The sequence below is a fragment of the Wolffia australiana genome, chromosome 3 (genome assembly GCF_029677425.1).
Source record: "Wolffia australiana isolate 7733 chromosome 3, ASM2967742v1".
In the NCBI taxonomy this organism is placed as follows: domain Eukaryota; kingdom Viridiplantae; phylum Streptophyta; class Magnoliopsida; order Alismatales; family Araceae; genus Wolffia; species Wolffia australiana.
In genome coordinates, this window is record NC_135837.1 from 9,820,001 (window position 1) to 9,844,000 (window position 24,000).

The 24,000-nt window shown below is 44.3% G+C and overlaps 1 protein-coding gene across 3 annotated transcripts in view; it reads left to right on the plus strand.

Moving 5' to 3' along the window:
• Positions 1 to 13,767, plus strand: part of TKI1 (TSL-kinase interacting protein 1) — a 16,136-nt gene extending 2,369 nt beyond the window's left edge. For all 3 annotated transcript variants that reach the window (XM_078572469.1, XM_078572467.1, XM_078572466.1), the window contains exons 5-13: positions 8,706 to 8,815; positions 10,015 to 10,099; positions 10,187 to 10,448; positions 10,538 to 10,702; positions 11,996 to 12,153; positions 12,296 to 12,537; positions 12,627 to 13,059; positions 13,140 to 13,205; positions 13,283 to 13,767. In XM_078572469.1, the coding sequence (XP_078428595.1) occupies positions 8,706 to 8,815; positions 10,015 to 10,099; positions 10,187 to 10,448; positions 10,538 to 10,702; positions 11,996 to 12,153; positions 12,296 to 12,537; positions 12,627 to 13,059; positions 13,140 to 13,205; positions 13,283 to 13,516 (1,755 nt within the window). In that variant the 3' untranslated portion in view covers positions 13,517 to 13,767. The remainder of the gene's footprint in view (positions 1 to 8,705; positions 8,816 to 10,014; positions 10,100 to 10,186; positions 10,449 to 10,537; positions 10,703 to 11,995; positions 12,154 to 12,295; positions 12,538 to 12,626; positions 13,060 to 13,139; positions 13,206 to 13,282) is intronic.
• The last annotated feature ends 10,233 nt before the right edge of the window (positions 13,768 to 24,000 follow it).

The following is a 24,000-nucleotide window of genomic DNA, read 5'->3' on the forward strand; positions in this document are numbered from 1 at the left end:
GAGTCCTCCTTTCCAAGCTCATATAAAAGATCCACCGTATATTTACGCTGACAGATGAAAATCCGACTAGAAGAATAAGCAACTTCAATACCAAGGAAATACCGCAACGGACCAAGATGACGAATAGCAAATTCCGATGACAGATAAGCAGCCAGCTGGACAATATTTTCCGTATCATCACCCGTGATAATAATGTCATCCACATAGACGAGAAGAGGGTGTGATCCCCATTACACTGGCAATATCCACTATGTGTCATGGCCATAGTGAAACGGCCAAACCAAGCACGGGGAGATTGCTTCAAACCATACAACGCTTTCTTCAGGCGACACACAACCGAGCTCGGAGTAGATGGAACTAAGGAGGCATACCCGGGAGGTAAGGCCATATAGATCTCCTCACTCAAGTCACCATGAAGAAAAGCATTCTTGACATCGTACTGCTGTAAGGTCCAGCCACGGTCCGCAGCCAAGGCCAAGAGAATCCTGACGGTGTTCATCTTAGCCACAGGAGTAAACGTTTCTTGATAATCAATGCCATACTTTTGTGTCAAACCCTGCGCCACAACACGTGCCTTATGTTGTTCAATAGAACCATCAGAATTTTGCTTTTCAGCATAAACCCAACGACTATCGACTAAGTGCTTGCCTGGTGGAAGAGGGACCAGATCCCATGTATCATTCAAAGCGAGTGCTTGGAGCTCCTCCTCCATAGCCCGATGCCAATGAGGAAGCGACAAGGCAATGTCCACCATCTTTGGAAGGGATATGGAGTCAAGGGAGGTAAGAAGGGCATGGAATGATGGGGGGAGGCGATGAGATGAGACATAAGTGGTTATTGGATATAATGGTTGTGGGCGAGGGCGAGACACAAGAGCTAATGAGGAATTTTCGGGAGGATTTTGTGAGAAGGATGAGGGAGCTGCAGGAGTGGGAGGAACATGAGGTTTGCGACGGGCGAGGGTGAGACCATAACGTTTAGTTGGAGGGCAGCGGCGGATAGGTAAAGGGACACCAGAAGGAGGAACAGATGAAGCGGATGGAGCTGAAGATGGATCCTCGGAAAGAGCGGGTGGGGAATCCTTGGAAGGCGCAGGAAGATCTGAGACCGGTGCTGGCAGAGACAGGGAGGATGAGGTATCCACGGGAGGGGCTGGTGGAGGCTCCTCGGAAGAAACAGGCGGGGAAGGAGTATATGCTGGTGGAGGTGGAGATGATGGAGGGAGAATAAGGAACTCAAGAGGATCCGACTGAAGAGGTAAAGAAGGTGAGACTGGAGAAGAAGAAGGATAATAAGAAGTGAATTCGTCAAAGGTGGCATCCTTCGAAACAATAAATCTACGAGAGGGCGGATGGTAACAACGATAACCCTTTTGGGTGGGAGAATAACCGACGAATACACATTGGATAGCACGAGGGTTAAGCTTGTCCGACTGAGATGATGGTTAGGGACAAAACAAACACACCCAAAAACACGAGGGAGAAGGTTAGTTTGGAGGGAAACATTTGGAAAGGAATGCTGGAGACAGTCAAGTGGAGTAGAATGATCAAGCACACGAGAAGGAAGGCGATTGAGGAGATGGATGGCGGTAAGAACGGCTTCGCCCCAAAAATACTTGGGCACATGCATGTGGAATAGGAGGCTGCGGGTTGTATCAAAGACGAGGCGAAATTTTCGTTCGGCAACACCATTCTGCTGGGGTGTGTATGGGCAAGTAGTTTCATGGATAATGCCTTTTTGGTGGAAGAAAGTGGTTAACGCGGAATTGACATAGTCTCGGGCATTGTCGGAGCGGAAGCGACGAATGGGAGTGGAGAATTGGGTTTGAAATAGAGAGTAGAACTGGGGAATGACGAGAGAGAGATCTGATTTGTGTTTTAATAAATAAGCCCACGTGAAGCGAGTAGCGTCATCAATGAAAATGCATAACCACCGAGCGCCAGAAGTGCTGTGAACAGGGGCTGGTCCCCAAACGTCGGTGTGAATCAGGGAGAAGGGGGTCGTTGTATGAGAAGAAGACATAGGATACGTCGTGCGATGATGTTTAGAAATTCGACAAGCGTCACAAACAAAGCGGTCAACAGAATGACCTTGAAAGAGTTTAGGAAATAAACGATAAAGAGTATCAAAAGACGGATGGCCGAGACGTCGATGAAGAAGCCACAAATGCTCATGAGACACCGAAGAGGAAACAGCAGCAGCAGCAGCAGCAACAGCAAGAGAGGACGAAGGAGGTCGAACAATATAGAGGTCCTCATGCTCCTCAGCAATGGAAATCGTCCTCCCCGACACCTTATCCCGATAAAAACAGGTATTAGGAGTGAAGGTAAGGTCCTGGTTTAGATCGCGAACAAGACGGGATAAAGAGAGGAGATGATGAGCAAGATGAGGAACATGAAGAACTTTAGTCAGATTCAGAGAGGAGAAAAGAGCAACACGACCAATCCCAGCAACGGTGAGAAGATCACCAGATGCAGTTTTTACTTTGGAAGAGCCGGAAACAGGTTCATAAGTCACAAAAGCTCGCGGATTAGGGGTCATGTGAGCAGTGGCACCAGAATCAAGAGGCCAAGGGGAGGATGAAGAAGAATTTCCGGAATTTGACAGAGACGTAGCAAGAATGGTGGACATACCTGCGTGGGCTAAGGAGCACGAGCCTACGACTGGAGGGTCAAGCAGTCGCCGGAGACGTTCCACTTCCTCACTAGTAAAGCTGGGAGGTGGGGCATTAGTCGGAAGAACACCATACGGCATAGGCACTTGACCAGGCGTTGGCACTTGGCTGACAGCAGGGGCGACAGTAGCAAGATTGCTCTGTTGCATTCGCTTCCGTTGAAGCTTAAAGCATGTCTCCTTCGAATGACCTCGCTTCTTGCAGTAATTGCAGAAAAGCGAAGAATCACCTTTGGGAGATTCCTCAGTCCAAGTAGATGCACCACGAGGCAGAACTCCAGTCGGTGTAGTCGTCGTAGGAGGACGAGTGGAGGCAAACGACTGTACGACAAGTGCCGAAGCCGGGGTCTGAGTCTGCTGAAAGCAGGATTCTTCAATCCGAGCACTACGAAGCGCATCCTTGAAAGTAAGCTCTTTCTCCCGGTGAATAAGTTGAGCCCGTAGAGATTCATACTCCGGGTTAAGTCCCATAAGGAACTGGAAGACCCGAAGCTGGAGAGTGTACTTTTGGTCCACGGAATGAGGGTCGGGTGGCATATAATGATCAATCTCATTCCAAAGGGAAATAAGCTCCGTGCTATATTCCATAACAGTTCTGTCCCCTTGACGCAGGTTGGCGGCCCGATGCACTAATTCATATAATGTGGCGATATTATGCTTCTTGGAGTAACTTTCAAGAGCAGCTTCCCACACTGCCCGAGCAGACTCGAGAGACAAAAATTCACCCTTGATGCTAGGCGAAATACTGTCCAATAGCCATCGGTGGACCACCCCTTCAACATCCAGCCAGTCGTAATACTTGGGATCCGTCCTGGGTGGTCCATCTTCAAGCAAATGGCGCATCAGACGACCCTTGCAAGTGATCTGAACATACTGGCGCCGTTGAAGCAGGTTGAATCCAGTAAACATCCCATCCGGAGGCATCTTGGGCAGGGAAAATGGTCCAGGAGAAGTAGACCAATTTCCCGGCTCAAGAGAAGACGCCGGTGCATGAGGCGGCCGACCAACACTGGATGGAGTAGATGCCGGCGTCACATCGGAGGCCTGAACTTCTGGAAGATCACCTGTCTCAGGATTCTCCATTGATGTCTAGGAGGTCAAAGTGTTGATCTGAGTATTACATGTCTTTATTTTCTCTCTCTTGTTAGCCCATTAAGGGCCCTCTCTAGTCAGCCCATTAGGGCTTCCTATAAAACCCTGTAATCTCTTTCATTTGCTAAGAAGAATAGTTCTTTTCTTGTTTACATGGTATCAGAGCCCTAACCCTAACCCTAATCTGGGTTTCTGGCTCGACCTTGCGCTCGATCTTGGCGGTTCTCACGACCGCCTGATCTCGCGCTCGGTCTCGCCCGCGCTCCCAGGCCCGTTCTGGCGCCGCCCCAGCGTCTTCTGCTCCGCGCCCGCCGTCGCCCGCGCCGCCTCGGCTCGTGCCCTCGGCTCGCGCCCTCCCGGCTCGCGCCCTCCCGGCTCGCGCCGCCCGGCTCGCGCGCCCGGCGATCGACGTCGGCGCTGCGCCCGGCGACCGCTGCCCCGGCGCCCGACGTCCCGGCGCCCGACGTCCCGGCACCCGCCGTCCAGGCTCCCACCGTCCCGGCTCCCGCCGTCCCGGCGCCCGACGTCTCGGCGCCTGCAGTCCCGGCTTCTCGTCGTTCCGGCGCCTTCTGACTGTGGTCTACTCTGCTTTCATCATGACGAACCCGGTTGAAGCCCAGACCTCTACTGTTACGCCAGACTCGACGCCGGTATCTACGCCACATGCATCTGCGGTGCCTCTCGAGCCCGGGAATTGGTCGTCCTCCTCTGGACCATCCTCTTTGCCTCGGATGCCTCCGGATGGTATGTTTACTGGATTCAATCTCCTGCAATGGCGCCAGTACGTCCAGATAACTTTAAAAGGGCGTCTCATGCGCCATCTTCTAGAAGACGGACCTTCCCGGACCGATCCCAAGTATTATGACTGGCTGGACGTTGAGGGGGTAGTTCATCGTTGGCTCTTGGACAGTATTTCACCTAGTGTTAAAGGTGAATTCATGTCTCTAGAGTCGCTCGGGCGGTCTGGGAAGCAGCACTTGAGAGCCACTCCAAGAAGCACAACATTGCGACTGCACGAATTGGTACATCGGGCCGCTAACCTGCGCCAAGGGGACCGGTCTATCATGGAGTACAGCACGGAGCTCATTTCGTTGTGGAATGAAATTGACTACTACATGCCGCCCGACCCCATTCGTGGACCGCCAATATACTCTTCAACTTCGGTTTTCCAGTTTCTTATGGGACTGAACCCGAATATGAAGTTGTACGGGCTTAGCTTATTCATCGGAGACTGGTCCTACCTTCAAGGATGCGCCCACAGTGTGCGGGTTGAAGAATCCCGCCAGCAGGCCCAGAACTCGGCCGCACTTGTAGCTCATTCCTCTTCGCTCTGCACGCCCATCGTCGACTCCACCACCCGGCTCTTTGCCACGTGGTCCGACGGCTCGGACGGAGGATTCTCCAAAGGGTGATCCTTCGCTGTTTTGCAATTACTGCAAGAAGCGAGGTCACTCTAAGGAGACGTGCTACAAGCTTCAACGGAAACGCGCACAACCAAGCAACCTTGCTGCAGCCGCCTCGTCCGTGCCCCCCCCGGGTCAAGTGCCTATGCTGTACGGTCTTCTCCCGACTAGTGCCTCACCCGCTAGCTTCACTCCGGAAGAGATGGAGCATCTACGCCGCTTGCTTGATCCTCCAGTCGTGGGCTCATGCTCCTTGGCCCACGCAGGTATGTCCACCAGTCTTCCCACACCTACATCCCCTCCTGGCCATTCTTTTTCCTCTTCCACTTGGCTTCTTGATTCCGGTGCCACCGCCCACATGACCCCAAATCCTCGAGCCTTTCAAACTTATGCACCAGTTTCTGGCTCCTCCAAAGTTAAAACAGCCTCCGGCGATCTTCTCACCGTGGCGGGTATTGGTCGTGTGGCCCTTTCCTCTTCTATGCATCTATCTAAAGTTCTTCATGTTCCTCGCCTTACTCATCATCTTCTCTCCCTATCTAGCCTTGTTCGCGACTTGAAACAAGACCTTACCTTCTCCTAATTCATGTTTTTATCGTGATAAGGTGTCGGGAGGACGATTTCCATTGCTGAGGAGCATGAGGGGCTCTATCTTGTTCGCCCTTGTTCGAGTTCTCTTGCTTTTGCTGCGGCAGTTTCCCTTCGGCTTCCCACGAGCGTTTGTGGCTTCTTCATCGACGCCTCGGCCATCCTTCTTTGCTACTCTTTATCGTCTCTTTCCTAAACTCTTTCAAGGCCATTCTGTGGATCGCTTTGTTTGTACTGCTTGTCGAATTGCCAAACATCATCGCATTACCACGTATCCTATCTCGTCTTCTCATTCTTGACCCCATTCTCCCTTATTCACACCGATGTGTGGGGCCTTCCCTATTCATAGTACTTCCGGTTCTCGGTGGTTATGCATCTTTATTGACGACGCTACTCGATTCACGTGGGCATATTTCTTGAAGAACAAATCGGAGATATCTCGTGTCATTCCTCAATTTTACTCCCTTATCCAAACTCAATTCTCTATATCCATTCGCCGCCCGCTCCGACAATGCTAAAGACTACGTTAACACCACGTTAAGCACCTTCTTCCAAGACAAAGGCATTATCCATGAAACTTCTTGTCCCTATACACCACAGCAAAATGGCGTTGCGAAAGAAAATTCCGTCACATCTTTGAAATGACTCGAGCCTTCTCTTCCATATGCATGTGCCCAAGTATTTTTGGGGAAGCCGTCTCCACCGCCATCCATCTTCTTAATCGCCTTCCATCTCGAGTGCTTGACTACTCCACTCCCATTGACCGTCTTCAGCATTCCTTTCCAACTCTCTCTCTCCGAACTCATCTTACTCCTCGTGTATTTGGATGTGTATGCTATGCGCCCAACCACCAACTTGGTCGTGATAAACTGGATCCCCGTGCTATCAAGTGTGTGTTTGTTGGCTATTCTTCCACCCAAAAAGGCTATTTATGCTATCATCCACCCTCTCGTCGGTTCGTCGTCACCAAAGATGCCACGTTTGATGAATTGCTTCCCTACTATTCCTCCTCCTCTCCTGAACCCTCATCGTCCCCATCTCCCTCCGATCCACTCGAATTCCTCATCCTCGTCCCTCGTCCCTCTCTACCGGCCTGCGTCTTGAAGTCTACACCGATGCAGATTATGCCGGCTCTGTGGTTGATCGTCGGTCCACATCTGGGTATTGCACCTTCTTGGGCGGCAATCTGATTACTTGGAGGAGCAAGAAGCAAAAAGTGGTCTCTCGATCGAGTGCTGAAGCGGAGTTCCGTGCCCTTGCGCATGGTCTGTGTGAAGCACTTTGGATTACCCAGCTTCTTCGTGAGCTACGGTGTCCAGTTCCCTCTCCTGTCCAGCTGTTCTGCGACAACAAATCGGCGATTAGCATTGCTCATGACCCCGTTCAGCATGACCGTACAAAACACATCGAGATCGATCGCCATTTCATCAAAGAGAAGCTTGAATCGGGAGATTTTCGCACGCCTTATGTTCCGTCCGCTGAACAGCTTGCAGATATCTTCACCAAAGGGCTTCATGCCCCTAGGTTTGAGGAGCTCTGTTCCAAGCTGGGTGTGGATAACATCCACGCTCCAGCTTGAGGGGGAGTGTTGATCTGAGTATTACATGTCTTTATTTTCTCTCTCTTGTTAGCCCATTAAGGGCCCTCTCTAGTCAGCCCATTAGGGCTTCCTATAAAACCCTGTAATCTCTTTCATTTGCTATCAAGAATTGTTCTTTTCTTGTTTACACAAAGCAACACCTGATGGAGGCTGACGAAGGACTGCACCGTGCCAAGCAGCAAAGGTCGGACGGACGCCGGAGAGTGAAAGTCTCAATGTGTAGAGAAGAGGCCACGCAGAGTGCTTCTGGTGGGTGAGGCCGAGTAGAGAGAGCGGATAGTCAAGGTTGACTGGATGAGGAGACCGTGGACTGCCAAGAACTTTAACGGTGGCGAGAATCCGTCGCAAGTGAACGTGAAGCCAGGAAGACCGCAAAGAGGAAGAAGAGCCCTCTCGGTCGTCGATTCCGTGCTGTAGACGCCGATTCACAGCCGTGAAGAGTACCCAATCCGACTCCTTGACTTCGACTCTTGGCCGTGGATTCTGCGAGGATTCCCGTGGATTTCGGTCACGGAACTCCACAGGAAGTCATGAGGAGGAGGAAGCCACGAAGAGGAAGACTACCAAAGGGAGTTTGAAGCCAGAGACCTGACAGTGAATCCCGTGGAAGTTCAATGGTGAATCCCGTGGCCAAATTCGGTGGCGAGAATCTTGAAGGACAATGTAGAGATCCAGACAATCCTATGGCGGAGGTTGACGAGCTGGAGAATGATAGCTCTGATACCATGTAAAACTAGAAACTGAGAGAACTCAAAAAAACATTTTTTTTTTTAAGAGAACAAGGTTACAAGTGTTTATATAGGAGCCCTAATGGGCTAGTTAGGGCAAGTGCCCTTAATGGGATAATTAGGGAAATAGAATAAAGATAGTAGGAGCACTAATGTCCACACTCCTTATTAATTCCACGACATACCTGCGAGCTTTATCTAGCTCGTTTTAATTTTATCCATGGGTGTTCTTTTCATCTTATTTCTACTATGATTCGATAATTATTTTACAACGCTATTTGACTCTTGTAATGACTATTTTTGTATTAGAAAAATGAAGTAGCTGTCTTATTTCTGCATGATTTACTCACCCGGAGTAATGAAATATTAATTGGATGAGGCGCTTCCCATAACTTACTGTCGTCAAAAAACAATTTGGTCTCATATCTCCAAATTAATTGTATCCGATGTGTCGGACATTTTTTATTTCGTGAATAATGGAAACATATGTTCTTTGTTGGTCTTAGAAATTTCGGACTACGAATTCTTTGATGTCTCTGTTATCTTCTAGAGTATCTGAAACTGCAGTTTGATGTACATGATGCCTGACCTTTTCATCGTTGTTTCACCTTTGATTTTTAGGTGAGACATTACTACTATCGTCTTGTGAGGCGCATGAATAAGCTTCTAGGGCCAGGCTTCTGTCTTGATGCCAAGAACTGGAAGGATACAAATGCTGCGATGCTTCGATGGTAAGACTTTGGTATCAATCAGTTTTTCCTTTATTTGTCTTGTCCATTATCACTCTTTCTTATTTCTCATTGCTCTGATATCTATTAAGATTCTTGCGCGTACAACTTAAAAGCTACAGCTAAATAACAAGGGTGCTACTTCGATTCTTCACTTATACAGAATGTTTGACTTCAAGAATATTGATCATGCTTCTCAACTAGAGTTTGATTCGTCCCTGAGTAGGCTCTTCGGACAGGGAGAGACGAGGTCGGTCTCAACCAATGTCCATTGTCCTGGGACAGAATGAGAGACACACTGATGGATGCACAATGCTTGAAGCAGTCCTCATTGTGTGGGATATACAGGACGTATCCTGTCCCCAAACTTTTTTCTAAATGAATTCTGTGCGCTTTTGGCTACACTGGGTGTAGCTTCTCCCTCAGACAGTGTCTGATATGACCTCATTTTGTTCATTACACGGTAGGGTATTCATGTCACTTTACCCGCCAGAGATAGTTTGTTCATTTTCCCTCTTATGTTAGTCTTCCCGTTATGTAGATGCAGCCCCCCCTTGGGGTGGCTGACAAGAAGTAATTGAAGTTGCGTTCATCCCCATTAGCTGACATCAACAATCTTTATGGCACTTTCCTCTCTCTTTGTGTTTCTGGCAACGATCTTACCGCTGGTCTCCCTCTATCTCTATCTTCCCTAATAAGAACTACAGGGTTGTTATCAGTGAATGTCCTGTCCCAAAATACTATTCCCAACTTGCTTCCGTGTGTCCTTTCTTTCATGGGGTATAGCCCCTGGCTTACAACCTCCACTGCTGAACCCTGAACCTTTTCTGACTGTAAGTTTCTTGAAATACACTCATAGTTTTCTCTATTCATTTCTGCTAGATGTTTGCCTTGCTAGGGTTTATAGTGCATGTTCTTCCCCGTAGATGTAGATGAGCTGGTGGTATGGCTAGAGCTTTTATCTGTTTTGGTAATTGGAGAGCAAGGACCCGCCAGTCTTTCTGTGTGCAAACGAATCCTACTTTTGAATAATCTTTTAAATTTAATAGTTTTGAATGTCCTTCTGAAACTCGACCTACTCATCCTCTTGACTTCCATTCGTTGCATGCATCAGTTTTCAGTGAATTGCTGTCAATATGCCTGAGACAACTGTATTTCACTTGTCTTTTCATTTCTTAATTTCTGACTTCCATTCGTTCCAGGTGGTCATTACTTGAAAAGTACAGTTGCACGGCATCAAAGCTTCATCTGAAACCAAGAAGGTTCAAAACTTTTATTGAGACATTGGTGGGCTTTTCGCTTGCTGTTCACTCTCGATTTTGATTTTTCTTTCTTACCATTTTGATTTTAATTCTGAATAATCTTTGCGTGAAGGCTCAACAACTTTTGAGGGACCGAAACAGGAATAGGCGAAAACGTCCTTACCAAGGAGAGAATGGCTCGGTTTCCATTCCCACAATGGGAGAACCCACGTTCAACAAGCCTACTGGACATGATGTACACTTGGTTAAATTTGTCTTTGTCGACTCTCAAAATTCTCAAAAATTGGGGGCCACTAGACTTGCTGCCACAAAGCGTGGGGTAATTCGAAGTGATGGCCCTGTGTCAAAGAACCCAAATCAGAAGCGACGTGCAGGTGTATATTTTTTTACCCTTATCTTGTTCATATGAGTCATGTGTTTTTTTCATACCAGTCAGCTGTAATGTGATTATTATCCTGTTTAGGCGTTGGATCCTCGGCGTACAAAAAGTGGGAGAAGGCAGCCATTGCTGGGGTTTCCTTGGTTGCTGATGCCGCCGAGCATCTAGAGAGGACATCAATTGACAATAATTGTTCCCTTGCCCAAGGGACCACAGATACATCGGCTCCGAACTGTTGCACTGTAAACGGTTAGTTCTATCTAGAATCAGATGATTTCTAATATGCGACTTAGGAATAGATCATGACAATACTTTCAAAAAAAAGATCATGGCAATGACTTTATTAATTTAAAATTGTTTTGTCATTTTCTCGTTATTTTCTTGTCATTGCCTCATTATTCGTCTCTCACTAATTACAGATGACAAAATTTGGGGATGCCAAATTGTAATCATCATAGTCATAAATATGAATTTGTCATCTTCTCGGCATTTTCTCATAACCATCCAATCACTATCACACCTTTTATGTCGTACAAAGTTTCTGATTACAATTTGGGGATCACTCTTGTAAACAAATTCCTGATTTTCGTCATTTTTCTCATTATTTTCCTGGTATGAGGGAGGATGACGGATCTTCATGTAGTATACACGAATCATCTCAATGGTGAATCCATTATTATCTCGTTGTCATCTAGTCATTGTCCCATCATTCATCTCACACCAAAAATGGTGACCTATCGTCATTGTATGAATCATTTTTTTTGAAAAGTGATTTAAGGTGGTCACTCGACAAAGCGGTAACCACCAGTCATTATATGAATCATCTCGTTGATATTTATTTATCAACGAGAATTCATCTCGTACCACAAGTGGATGACTAACCATCGTTCTATGAACCATCTCGTTTATGAATTCAGCACTGCTCATCATCAAATGTAATTCATATCTTTCCCCCAAGAGGACCGAATGTCGATGTATGAATCATCTCGATGATGAATTCATCATTGTACTTTCAGTGAACAATATTTATCTCATACCAAAAAATTGATGATATTTTAAAACCTCTTCCTGTTACGATGGACCATGACAAATCATCTTCGGCACACTCACAAATCATCTTGACGATGAAGTCCATTTCACCTGGTTGTCTTATTGTCATCTTGTCATCATCATGACATTTGTCTCATACCAAAAATGGATGACAAAATTTGGGAATGACGGCACATCATCGTCATCATATTAAGAATCATCTCGATGATGAATTCGTTGACATGTAGAAAGGATGTATGACTTTCATGGCTGCTCCTGTTATCGCTGTGTTGCCTATTCCTGTAATCATCATCATCATCATCATCATCATCATCATTTGTATGAATCATCTCATTAATGAATCTATCATCATCTAGTCATTCCCAAGTCATTCCTTTCATAGAAAAATGGACGGACAAATCCTGGAATGACGATAATGAATTCTTCGTCATTTGTAAATCTTACATCGCATCAATCTATCTTCATACTATTTTATTTCTGATATTCATTCAGCTGGTGAGTCTGCCGATTGCGCTCAACCTCAACACTCTTTGGCACCTGAAGAACCGTGCCTCCAGCAACCCGTTGGAGAACCCAATTCACAGCCACCTTCAAAACTGAAGCTCCAGCTCTTCCCAATTGACGAGGCTACTCGGAAGTCACTAGAAAAGGTATCATCTCCAAAAACATATTTCCCTATTATCTCATTGCTCTTTTCCTTTTAAAGCGGGCTTAGTTCTCGACAATGCCCTGCAAAAAAAAATACTTGTCGCGAATTAAAAGGTAATTCTGATCATAAGTACTTTTTGACAGGATGAACGGAACCCTCATCTAGAGCTAACCCTTAGCGCTCGGAAAAGAATTTCATCCATTCTCGAGCACCTGAACAGAAAATGGGGAGACTCCAGCGTGGCATCTGGAGAGCTCATGCTCTTCCCTTACCATGCCCATCAGGACAACCTCGCCCATTTACCGAGATGGACGCTGAACAACTCCTCGGCTAGTGCCGGAGATGTACATGCAACCGTTGGGAGCCCCGCAGTTTTCAGGCTCAGGTTTCTTCCTAACCCACTTCTCAGAAAGTCATCTCTCTCTCTACCTTCTCTTCTCTTACAGTCTTATTCTTCATTCCTTCTGTCACAAGATATGGCTGGTTCTCTAGCCCAAATGTTCGGCCCCTGTCCGCAACTCCCACAAGAGTTGCAGAGGATGGGGAGGAGGAACAGAAGCATGGACGAGGCGCTGCTGTTGGCGCCGTCACCGCCACCCCCATAACTGTTGCTACCACGTCTCCCACGGCACGGGGCATGATGTCGGCAGGCGAGTGGGCAGACAGCCTTACAAACATCAGTGTCGGCGATCTGTTGACGGAGGCTTCGAGGGCGGAAGTTGCTTGCGCACATGGCCCTGCCTGGCCAGGCGCATCTCTCAGCTGCGACTCCTTCGATGCGGCCATTGCCGGCTTCATGTCCTGCCACCACGACTCTTCCGCCGTCCCGACCTTGGCCTCGATCTTGGATGCCGAAGAGACCTGCGACGAGTTCTCCTTTCACAAGGTTCTGTGTCGAGAAGACGAGGTGCCTGCCCATCCATCGCTCTTGCCCGGCTCTTTTTTCTGGACTTTTATCTTAATAAATTTTCATCACTCTCCAATCAGAAAGGAGCCAAAGATGGGGACATGCCTGAACCTGCAAGGGCTGCTGAGCTGATGGAGTTTGCCTGGGTGGGGACCACTCGTATCATCTTTGACTTTGACTTTGACTTAGGGGTTGACTTGGATGTTGACTTTGATGGTTTCAGCCTGATTCATTGGGCCCACTGGAGCTGGATGTCCCTCCTGCAAGATTTGAGGGTCAGGATCTTCTCTTTGGTGATGGTGGAGGCAGCCTTGGAGGGCTGAGCCGCCTCGTAGCGAGCAGTCTGGATGCATTCCAAAACTGTTCTTTTTTTGTCGCCGATAAGGATCCCCACTCCGTCGGTGGAGCTCAAGCGGCGTTGTCATATCTCTGCCAAGGAGCCAATGCAGAGAGTTAACAGTCAACCCTAGCTGACTTTTGTACAGGGCCCTGTAGCAGACACAGGTTCCTCTGCCATGGGAGATACATAGTGTAAAGAAACATTCTAACCCCTCCCCTATACCCCCCCTGGACGAAGCGAAAGAGAGGGATAGAGAGAGAAAGAGAGCTTTATTTAGATCAGTGAAATTAAACTTGTTTCATCACCCTCACTGGTAAACAAGTGTCCAGGAAGTCAAAGTGGAAATGAGACAAAGGGTGTTTTGTTTAGGTCAGTGAAAATAATAAAGACTTAGAGTCCCTTTACTTGATTCATCTTCTTCATTAGTCCATGGGATTTTATGGGAAATCAAAAAAGAAGTGAACACCATGGCTAGAGATATATAGAGGGAGAGTGAAAAAAAGGGAAGAAAGTTTTCATTTAGCCCAGGGAAAATAATCACTCTCATCTGGCTTACTCTAGTCTAATCTATTTCTGATCAAAGGAAATGTCTAGGAAGCCAAATAGAAGTTAAAACAATGGCTAGATCTACGAATAGACACATAATTTTATTAGGTCAGTGAAGATAAACTTTTTATCTTGGAACCCTTGAATATGACATAAAAAATGACAAGGAAGCCAAAGATGGATATACCACCTCAAGATTGTGTCAAAATTTCGTTTTATCATCATCTCCCCGTGCTGATATCTTCCTGAACCGTAGAACTGGTGATGCAGATAATATACCATTAAGACATTCATTAAGACTTACTATTTGGAATATCTCAGTACAATGTAATGAACACATAATTGAGAAAGTTCTTCTCTGGATTATTTATTGTGGTTAGTTTTCAAAGAATCATCATGTGGCACATTTCATGTTTTCAACCTCATGCCTTGGAAATATTGAAAGGTTAAAAGGCCACCCGTCTGTAATGCGTGAAGAAGTGTGCGTTGACTAGAATTGTAAATAACATTGATGAAATAGGAAATTGGCTTAAGAAACAGATCAAATAGCTGAAACTGAATGAGCCTGTGGAAAAGAAGTCAAAATTTTTTCTTGTTTCAAATCAACCCACTCCAACAACTTACTCAACCTGAAGGTAATACACAAGATATAGTACATTGTACCAGATGTGGAACGAAATGTTGGAAATTAGAGAAGATAAACCAGAAGGCTCATTTAATTTGGAACTACTTTGAAATGTGAATGTCAATGGAAATGTTTCAAAGAAACATGTAAAAGAGATCCAAGAAACCCTCAAAACTGACCAGAATGAGCAAAAAATCTCAAGAGATTAATCTATCATCTCAGATGTTTCTTGAAGTGAGTATTCTATCAAATCATGTGGATAACTGAAGCTGGCGATGTGAATAGCTTAGATAAAGAAATTCCAAAGACTAGTCATACGCATAGTGTAAACTTTTCCTGTTTCCTTCAGTTCTCATATTTTTGAGTTTTTAATAACTCCTAAAAGTGAGATATATTTTTACAAGATATTTTAATTCTCTTAATATTTTTTTTTCCAAATGAGGTTTAAGGGATTACCTTGGAGGTTGAAAGTCCAGGCTTTAGAAGCCAAAAAAGATGTGGTGACACAATTATGATGGAAACGTTTAGGGTTTTTTGTGTTAATGGCTTGCAACCTATGATTAAACGGGGCATGTATCCATAAAAGTTCTGGGATAACAACTTCCGAGTAAGACTGGGATTTTCAGTGATCAATGAGATCTAGACTTAGTGTCCACCCTTAAGCAATATTTCATATTAGTTTATTGACTACTTTGCATTTAATGTGACCAGTGTTAAAATATTTAACAACAAAAATCGTATATCGCTTATTTTTAAGCTTGAGTAAATGAAACTGACATCGGAAACGAGAGAAAAACTGAGTGAAATCAGTTAAACATATGCTCAAAATTTCTATTTCATCCAATGTCAAGAACCTAACACATAGGGACACTGAAATTAATATAGAATAATATTTGAGTAAACATCATAACAATAGATCATGCATGTGGCCATCAACGGTATATATAATTTGTATGTAGGAAGCATCCGTGCCTTTCAAGAGATAAGTGTTATGCAGACCTCAGTGGCCACCACTACCCTTTTATAATTTTCTATTGTTTCTCCGTTAACGAAACATTGCTCACAAATCCTTGCAACTAAACTATTGGGATTAGTGTTCAACTATGTAACTAAAGATAAATATCACATAACTAAAGTAATTAGGGTTTGAGTGCGAGATACTTTAGAATTCGTAAAAATTTCAAACACCCAATCATATACACATAATATAAGAGATCTTCTTAGGTAGATGAATCATAAAATATCAGATGTTTCAAAATTATAGAGTCTCCTTAGACGTTGGTCATTATAAGGATAGGGAGGCTTCAAACTAAAACATTTATGACCAAGTTTATGTATATTTGACTGAGCTTGGAAAATGGATTTACATATTTTACCTAAGATTAAACTGAATATTTTTCAAAATTGATTCACGTCCAAAAATTGAAGAGATTGATAAGTTTTTCCTTTGATAAAATTTATGAAATGAGCGCCCCTTGACTGGCACCCCAGGACCTGCCAATGCTCGTGAAAACCCAAGCGGTGATATAATCACCCCATACACCCGACCGAATGGTGAAATATAAAACCATGTTGAAAATAGGGAATGCATACTATTTAAATATAAATGGAAATTATAGTAAAAAATGAGATACTCAAAATATTAAAGGTAATATGAATACTAGAGGAATGTATCCTACATTATATTTAAAATATATTTATTTAATAATTAAAAGGATACGGGTTTTTATTTTTTGGGTAATTCTCAAAGGTAATTTTTTTCGGAGAACTTCAAAAATTATAAATTGGCCCCCAAAGGCCATCTAATGTGAAAATTATATACTCCTTTGTGAAATTGATGTAAGATATTTTTTACATTTAAATATATATTTGTGCTGAATCTAAAATGTGGAATATTCTTTTCCTAGTTCAGGAGATTTCTCAATGTCTTATTTGGAATTTATCAGTGATAATTTAAATAATACACTAATATTGGATATATTCAAAGCCTATAATAATTTTTCTTCAAAGTTATTTCCAGTATTGTATCAAATGTATTTAGGTTGATCATGATAAATCATCTAATATTTTTAAATACAACTTGGAAATAATAATAATTCACTATTTATCAAGTTAATTTATATTTTGATTAGTTTTTATATTTGAATATAAAATAGAAAGGATGGATATTTTATACCAATTCTATCTCCCACAAAATTTACTTATTTTTCACCTTTTTTAGTTTTCTATAATCACCAATTTTCATAAATTCAAAAGCTTCTTTAAAAATTTATTACTATCTCAAATTAGTACCCACTCTTATCCACTTAGATTAAAATCAATACCCTTTTAAAAAAACTTTCCTATTCCCTGAATTTAATTTTCCTCTAATGGTGTCTGCTATATGAAAAAAATAATCCTCAATGATAAAAATAATTCCTCAAAACTCAAAGTAGGAAAGTTCAGCCCTAAAACTTTAATGATAAAAGAGTAAATAACTGGATGAATACTCCACTTCCCTCCCCTACGCACCTCCACCACCTCGCTCACCTCCATCCACACCTTTCCCTTCATCGCCACCCATCACTACCCCTAGCCTACCGCCACCCATCCCCACCCCTAGCCTACCGCCCCACCCTGGCCATGCTCCCCCCCTGATATACTCACTCTCATGCCTGACCTCCACCCATCACATATTCCTTTTGAGCAAGAGGACTGCTTGACTAACCGTCGAGCCCCACTCCCTAGTCCTGAGGATACCTGTGGAGATACTAGCGGCCACGCCTCCACAGGCGAGGAGGACGATGCCGCCTCCCTCTCTGAGGAGTCAGACGTGGACACCCCCCCTCTACCAAGTCATCACTCAGATACCCCGCATACACGTCGCATCTATAACACCCGATCGAGGGTGCATTACGCGAGTCGATAGTTTATGATTCTAAGTCTTGTTTGGAATTGTAGAGGGATCGGTAACCCTCTAACTCAGTCACATCTCCTCTCCCTAGTCAATAAGTACAACTTAGGAATAGTTGGACTTATTGAACCGATGACCACATCGGATTGCTCCCCTCACATTGCGAGGAAATTCGGAATGGATCATGTTTATTGCCATCCCTCGAATAAGCTCTGGCTTTTTTGGAAGCAGGACTATTCGTTGGAACTACTAGCTGAAGGGACCCAGTACGCCACTTTTGACGTACCAACCTCCCAAAGCCCTATAGGCTTACTATAGTCTATGCCTCACATAGACACTTAGTGCGGGAGGCCTTCTAGGGGGAACTCGCTTTACATATTCACTCTTACTCACAGCTTGTTGACCTCACTTGGTTTCTAGATGGGGATTTCAATTGCATACGGGCAGTCAGCGAATGCTAGGGAGGACGCCTACCTAGGCCAAGCTCTATGCAAGCGTTACAACGATTTTATCCACAAGACGTCACTTGTGGAGCCTCCTACTATCAGAGAGAAGTGGACTTGGTGTAATCAGCGTCAAGCCGATGTGCGTATGTACCAATGGATTGACTGTTGTTTCACCAATTGCCCGCGTTGATGTAGTGCACCATTGTGATTGAGATCCTCTCGAGATATTATTCGGATCACTCACCGATCCTCCTTCTCTCGGACTCGAGTAATCGAGTTCGCTGCCCCCCATTCTGCTTCCAAGCCATGTGGTTAGAGCATAACGACTTCCGTCGTTTTGTACACAGCCATTGGCATGGAACGATCTTGACATCACCTATGGAGAACTTCAGCTATCGCTTGAGGAATCTCAAACTCCACCTGAAGTGGTGGAATCGACATGTCTTTGGAGACGTCCACACGCCAGTCGAAGCACTCAAGATGGAATTAGCTGCCGCCGAGCGACAGTTGCAAGATGTCTGGACGGACGAGGTGGGAGAGTGCCAAGTTCAACTTAAGGAGCAGCTTGAGGAAGCTATGCGGCGCCAGGAGATTTTCTATCTCCAGAAATCGCGTATCCAATGGCTACGAGAAGGTGATAGAAACACACGTTTCTTTCACGCCTCAATCCGTCATAGAGCCAGGCCCAATTATACGACTCTACTAGAGACGTATAATCAAGACCTCGCCCAGTTGGCAGACGCATGAGTGGTGTTTTACTGCTCGCTCCTATCCTTACAACCAACTGTGGTGAGTGAGGACCTTGTCGCCTCTATCCCTCACTTGGTGACCAACCAGGAAAGCCCCCTCCTCACAGCCCTACCAACTCAAGTAGAGATCAAGGAGGTAGTCTTTTCCCTGGCTAGAAACAATGCCCCCGGACCGGATGGATTCTCAAAGGAATTCTATACGGCCTGTTGGGACATCGTAGGCACCGATTTGGTGCTCGCTATCAAGGAGGTTTATGCGCAAAGTCTTCCCTCGAAGTTGGAAATCTACTTTTTTGGCGCTCATACCAAAAGTGGCTCTTCCAACTACCTTCTGAGACTTTCGCCCCATTAGTCTTTGTAATGTGCGCTACAAAGTTGCATCCAAAATCATTACAAAGAGACTAGGGAAACTCCTTGAGCGACTCATCCCGCATGAGCAGTGTGGTTTTGTCAAGGGTTGACAGATCCATGACAACATCATGCTCGTTCATGAGCTAGCCCAGTCCTTGGACGCTCATATTCCGAGCTCAAATGCCATCATCAAACTAGATATGGAGAAGGCCTTTGATCGAGTCGAGTGGAATTTCCTCACCCTAGTGTTGCGCCGCTTTGAGTTCACTATTGAGTTCATCGACCGTGTCGATGCTTGCATAAGAGAGAATCACTTCTCTCTTTTGATGGATGGAAACTCCATTGGCTTCTTCACGGCCACGAGAGGTCTCCGTCAAGGCGATCCTATCTCGCCTACCCTTTTCATATTACTGTAAGAGGTCTTCAACCGATCGCTAACCCGTGCGATCGATCACGGCCTCATCCAACCGTATTTTACGAAAAGGGGCTGTCCGATCCTCTCGCATTCTCTATTTGCAGACGATGCCACCCTCTTCCTCAATGGATCTAAAAAATCCATTAAGGAATTTATGAGTACCCTCACATCCTATGACCAAGCTTCGGGCCAGCTTGTCAATATCCTGAAGAGTAGCTTCATAGTTGGTCCTTCCACTACTATAAAGTGCTCTCAGATCATCCAGCACTATACTCGCTACTCACGAGGATGTCTTCCTTTTGAATATCTTGGATGTCCTATCTTTTTGGGACCCGCGAGGCATCATTACTTTGATACCTTGTTGGGTAAACTCCGAAAGAAGCTAGAGGGATGGATAGTTTGTTTCCTATCACCTGGCGGGCGTATCCAACTTATTCGACACATCCTCATGAGTATCCCATTGCACACCCTCGCGGTTCATTTCACTGTCTTCTACGGTCCTCTGCTCAGTGGAACGACTATGCACACGTTTCTTATGGTCATGTCACCTCGAGGGAGAGCGCCGTCACCATTGGGTTTCTTGGGGAAAAAGCATGTCGGCCGACGGATGAGGGGGGTCTAGGGATCAGACGCCACACGGATGTCCAGGACATGCTCCAAAAGAAGCTCGTATGGCATTTGCGCATCACATACTCACCATTGGGTAGTTTTATTTACGCCAAATATGGCGAGTGGGCACATCGAGAGGTTGATATTAGGGGTCCTCGGCGATGGCGAACGTGGCAACGCCACTGGCTTTAGCTTGCCCAGGTCACCCGCTGGCACATTGGACGAGGAGAGATTAGCGCCTAGTTCGATACCTGGCATGCTGATGAACAACTCGCGCACCATCCACAGTTTGTCCCACATCAAGTGCGACTAACAGTGGCTCAACTGCTTATGGGTAACACGCAACACCTACTGGAGCAGCATGACCTCCCTTCAAACACGCTACCTGAGGTCCAGAGTACCTCAATCGGGTCTACTCACGACTTTTCCATTTGGACGCTCACACCCGAAGGAGCATACTCGTGCAAATCTTCATGGGAACATTTCCGTGAGAAATCCCCCATCCAGCACTAGGGTCACCGTATTTGGCATTCGACGATCCTTCCTCGAGTCTCCTTTTTCCTCTGGAAACTCTTGCATCGTGCCCTACTAACTGATGATCGAGTGACCCGTAAAGGTTACTCTCTCAGTTCCCGCTGCCGCTGCTGTCCCACAACCCCACATACTGAGACCATGGACCCATCTTTTCTTTCATAGTGAGACATCACTTGAATGGTGGTGCCAAATCACAAACCATTGGCGTCCACTACCTCATTCTACACTGACCCCGTTCGAGAGTTTTGGCAGGGTGTTTCTCTCGCAAACATACTCTAAATGGAGCCCCATTCTATACCTCACCATAGTTGCTATGGAGATATGGAAAGGGTGAAACTCTTCTCGTTTTGCAGGATCGCCCATGCGCCCCGTGGATATCATGCGTCGAGTTAAGTTGTGGATGAGGCGCATCCACCATCTCATTCCCCCTCAAGCCAGCAACTCAGCCCTCGAATGCGACCTCCTCCGCCCTTGGGGCATTCCGTTGACCCCGGTCCCTACACTCATTCAGTACCGGGTTGTTTATTGGCTGCCACCGCCAATCGGCATCCTCAAATTGAATGTGGATGGTGCGACCAAAGGGAACCCAGGGCTAGCTGGAGGGGTGGGGGTATCCTCCGGGACCATACAGGGAGTATTCTTTTTACTTTTTCTTCTTTCTACGACACACAGACTAATACAGTAGCCGAAGCTATGGTGATACATGATGGTCTACTCCTTTGTGAGGAGAGAAACCTTAACAATATTGTCGTAGAATCGGACTCATAGGTGTTTGTCAACATGCTTCGCGTAGGTATATGCTCCGAGTGGCGGCTCCATCGTGTATGGCAGGACATCATGCGGTGCCGTCCTCGCACAACCAGATTTCGACATCAACTGCGAGAGGGCAACAAGACAGCAGATGCCCTCACCAACCACGCGGTACATACACGAACCCCTTTGTCCCTCTTTCTTTCTTGGCAGGCACTCCCTTCGACAGCTAGGGGTTGTTATCGCGTCGATCGTCTCGACATGCCGACTCTCCACACTCGGCGTATCCTCGCGACGGCAGGCCCGCGGGAATGGAGGATTGCGTGGAACCCTAGAGCTAGAGAGATGGCCTGCGCCCACCTCGGCTGAAGACCTCGCCACACACTACAACGATACCATTTGGCGGAGGTGAGAACATCTCCACAACTACTCCATCATCGTCATCGTTGGGGGATCCGGTGGGACGTCGACAACGAATACATCTCCAAGCACCTGCCAGGTATCACATATGTATCTTTTCTTTTTCTGAACATGGGCATGGACGAGTGGGATCCGAGTGTAATTGGGATATTTATACTCGTTCAACGCCTATAAACACTTATAAACACTCCACTTATATATAAAATCCCCCTAGGTGGCATGCAGGGCACGGATGGATTGGTCTACGGGCACAATCGTCAGGTTGGCCGTACCCGGCACCGTATTTTTTGCCAATAATAATAATAAAAATAACTGGATGAATAAAAAATCTTATCTGTCATCTTTCACATAATAGATTTTTCCTCTCCCTCTTATCCTATACTTGTGTTTATCCTCAAATTTATATTTTAGCACTGAAAGTTTTCATAAACAATAATTTCCCACAGATTGGGAGACGTTGATCCATATAATGCTTCCTAAAAATAAAATATCTGAAAATAGGAAATATAATCATAAAATACAATAATTAGTTAAATCTTACTTGAAATTATCTTTTCATCTTTAATTCATCTGAATTTTGTATTTTTCTTATGGTGTCCGTTGTTGTCCGGTTACTTGCATCATGTAGGAAAGAAATAAAATACGTGTCACCAGTGTGTTTAATTTCTTTCTCCTTATATATACTCCATGTTTCAAGATCGTGGTGGGAACCTTCCAGTAAATCTGCCCATAACAGGTTGATATATCTAGACATAATGTCATGTCTTCGATAATCTATTCACTATCTTCTCCATTTTTTGGGTTACTTTTTATTTCATTATGTTTCAGGTAAAACCAGAGAACGACCACAAAATATTGAATTCCATAAATTCCTTAAAAGTATGTTAAGTATCAATCCAATGATCACATTGAAACCATAGACTTCATATCTCGTTACTACTCCTCAATGCCTAAAAATATGAAACACAGTGTATGATATTCAAAGTTCTCGATAGAAAGATATAATTTGTGCCATTTTCTTCCATCCATTGTTTATGTAATATGCTGCCTGAATATACTTAACTTTGTAAAACTGACTAACATCAAGTTCTCCTTAACTTCAACTGTGAAATTCCTTGAAAATATAGGTAAAAAATATGTGTAATCATACTAATTTTAAAAATAAAAAATAAAATAACTATATCATATTTTATTATCGATAAATATTTAATAATTTTTACAGCAGGGAAGAAATGATTCGTCAGTGCGTTGACCATACCATTTGACTTATCGAATGAAGTTTGTTCAAGCTAAATATTCAACCATTTTTAGAAGACTTATAAATATATTTATGTTATGATATTTTCATATCCAAAGTATAGAGTTTTAGACATTATCCTCATGGTCAAAAGTCTAGTATAGTTATAAATATAAAGTTATTGATATCTAAGTTAAAAAGGACAGATTCAAACCAACTATTTGTTCATATGACTTGTCAAACTTCAATATTTTCATCATTTAATAATCGGTAAGTAATATTTTAAGAATCGTAGTTTGTATCACTAATGAAATATTTGACATAAATTATTTTTGAATTTTATAGTTGTTAAATCTGTGATAAAAAACTCTCTATTTTTTAATACTGGGAAATAAACGAAATAGAGTTATACTTCTTAACTGGTAAACCATTTACACATAAAAAACATTTTATATGGTTATAAATCTGTTACATAAATGTTTTAAACTTTTAAACTGGAAAATATGTGGCATAAAATCTCAGCTTAGATGATAAGTAAATCTGAGGGAAATATATTTATAGATTCATCATTGGAAATTTTAGAAATATTTAATTAAAAATTTAGGGACTGGTGAATATTAAAATTTAAACATTAATTCACATTTCACTGTTGGTTTTGAAAATGATAAGTTAGGACTAACTTCCTTTTATTTTTGGATTTTTAAGGAATGGATCAGTTTTCAAAGATAAAGTATATAAAACAATACAAATGCCTTTTCTCATTAGGAATTTGAAAGTATATGATTCCATAGTTTACCTATAGCTTATTTTATCTTATTAAGTGATAATAAAATATCATAGCCCTTTTTCTTATAGTCATTCAGCACATAAAGTTCAGTGATGGTCTCTACATGTTATCTTATAAATACCAAAATCCACATAAACAGATCCCTTGATAGTTAATTTTAGCAAAAAAAATTCACACAAATTTTAAGATCCCAGATGGCTTGGCAGAAGCTGATCTCAAGATTTTAGTGTGGTTGATCA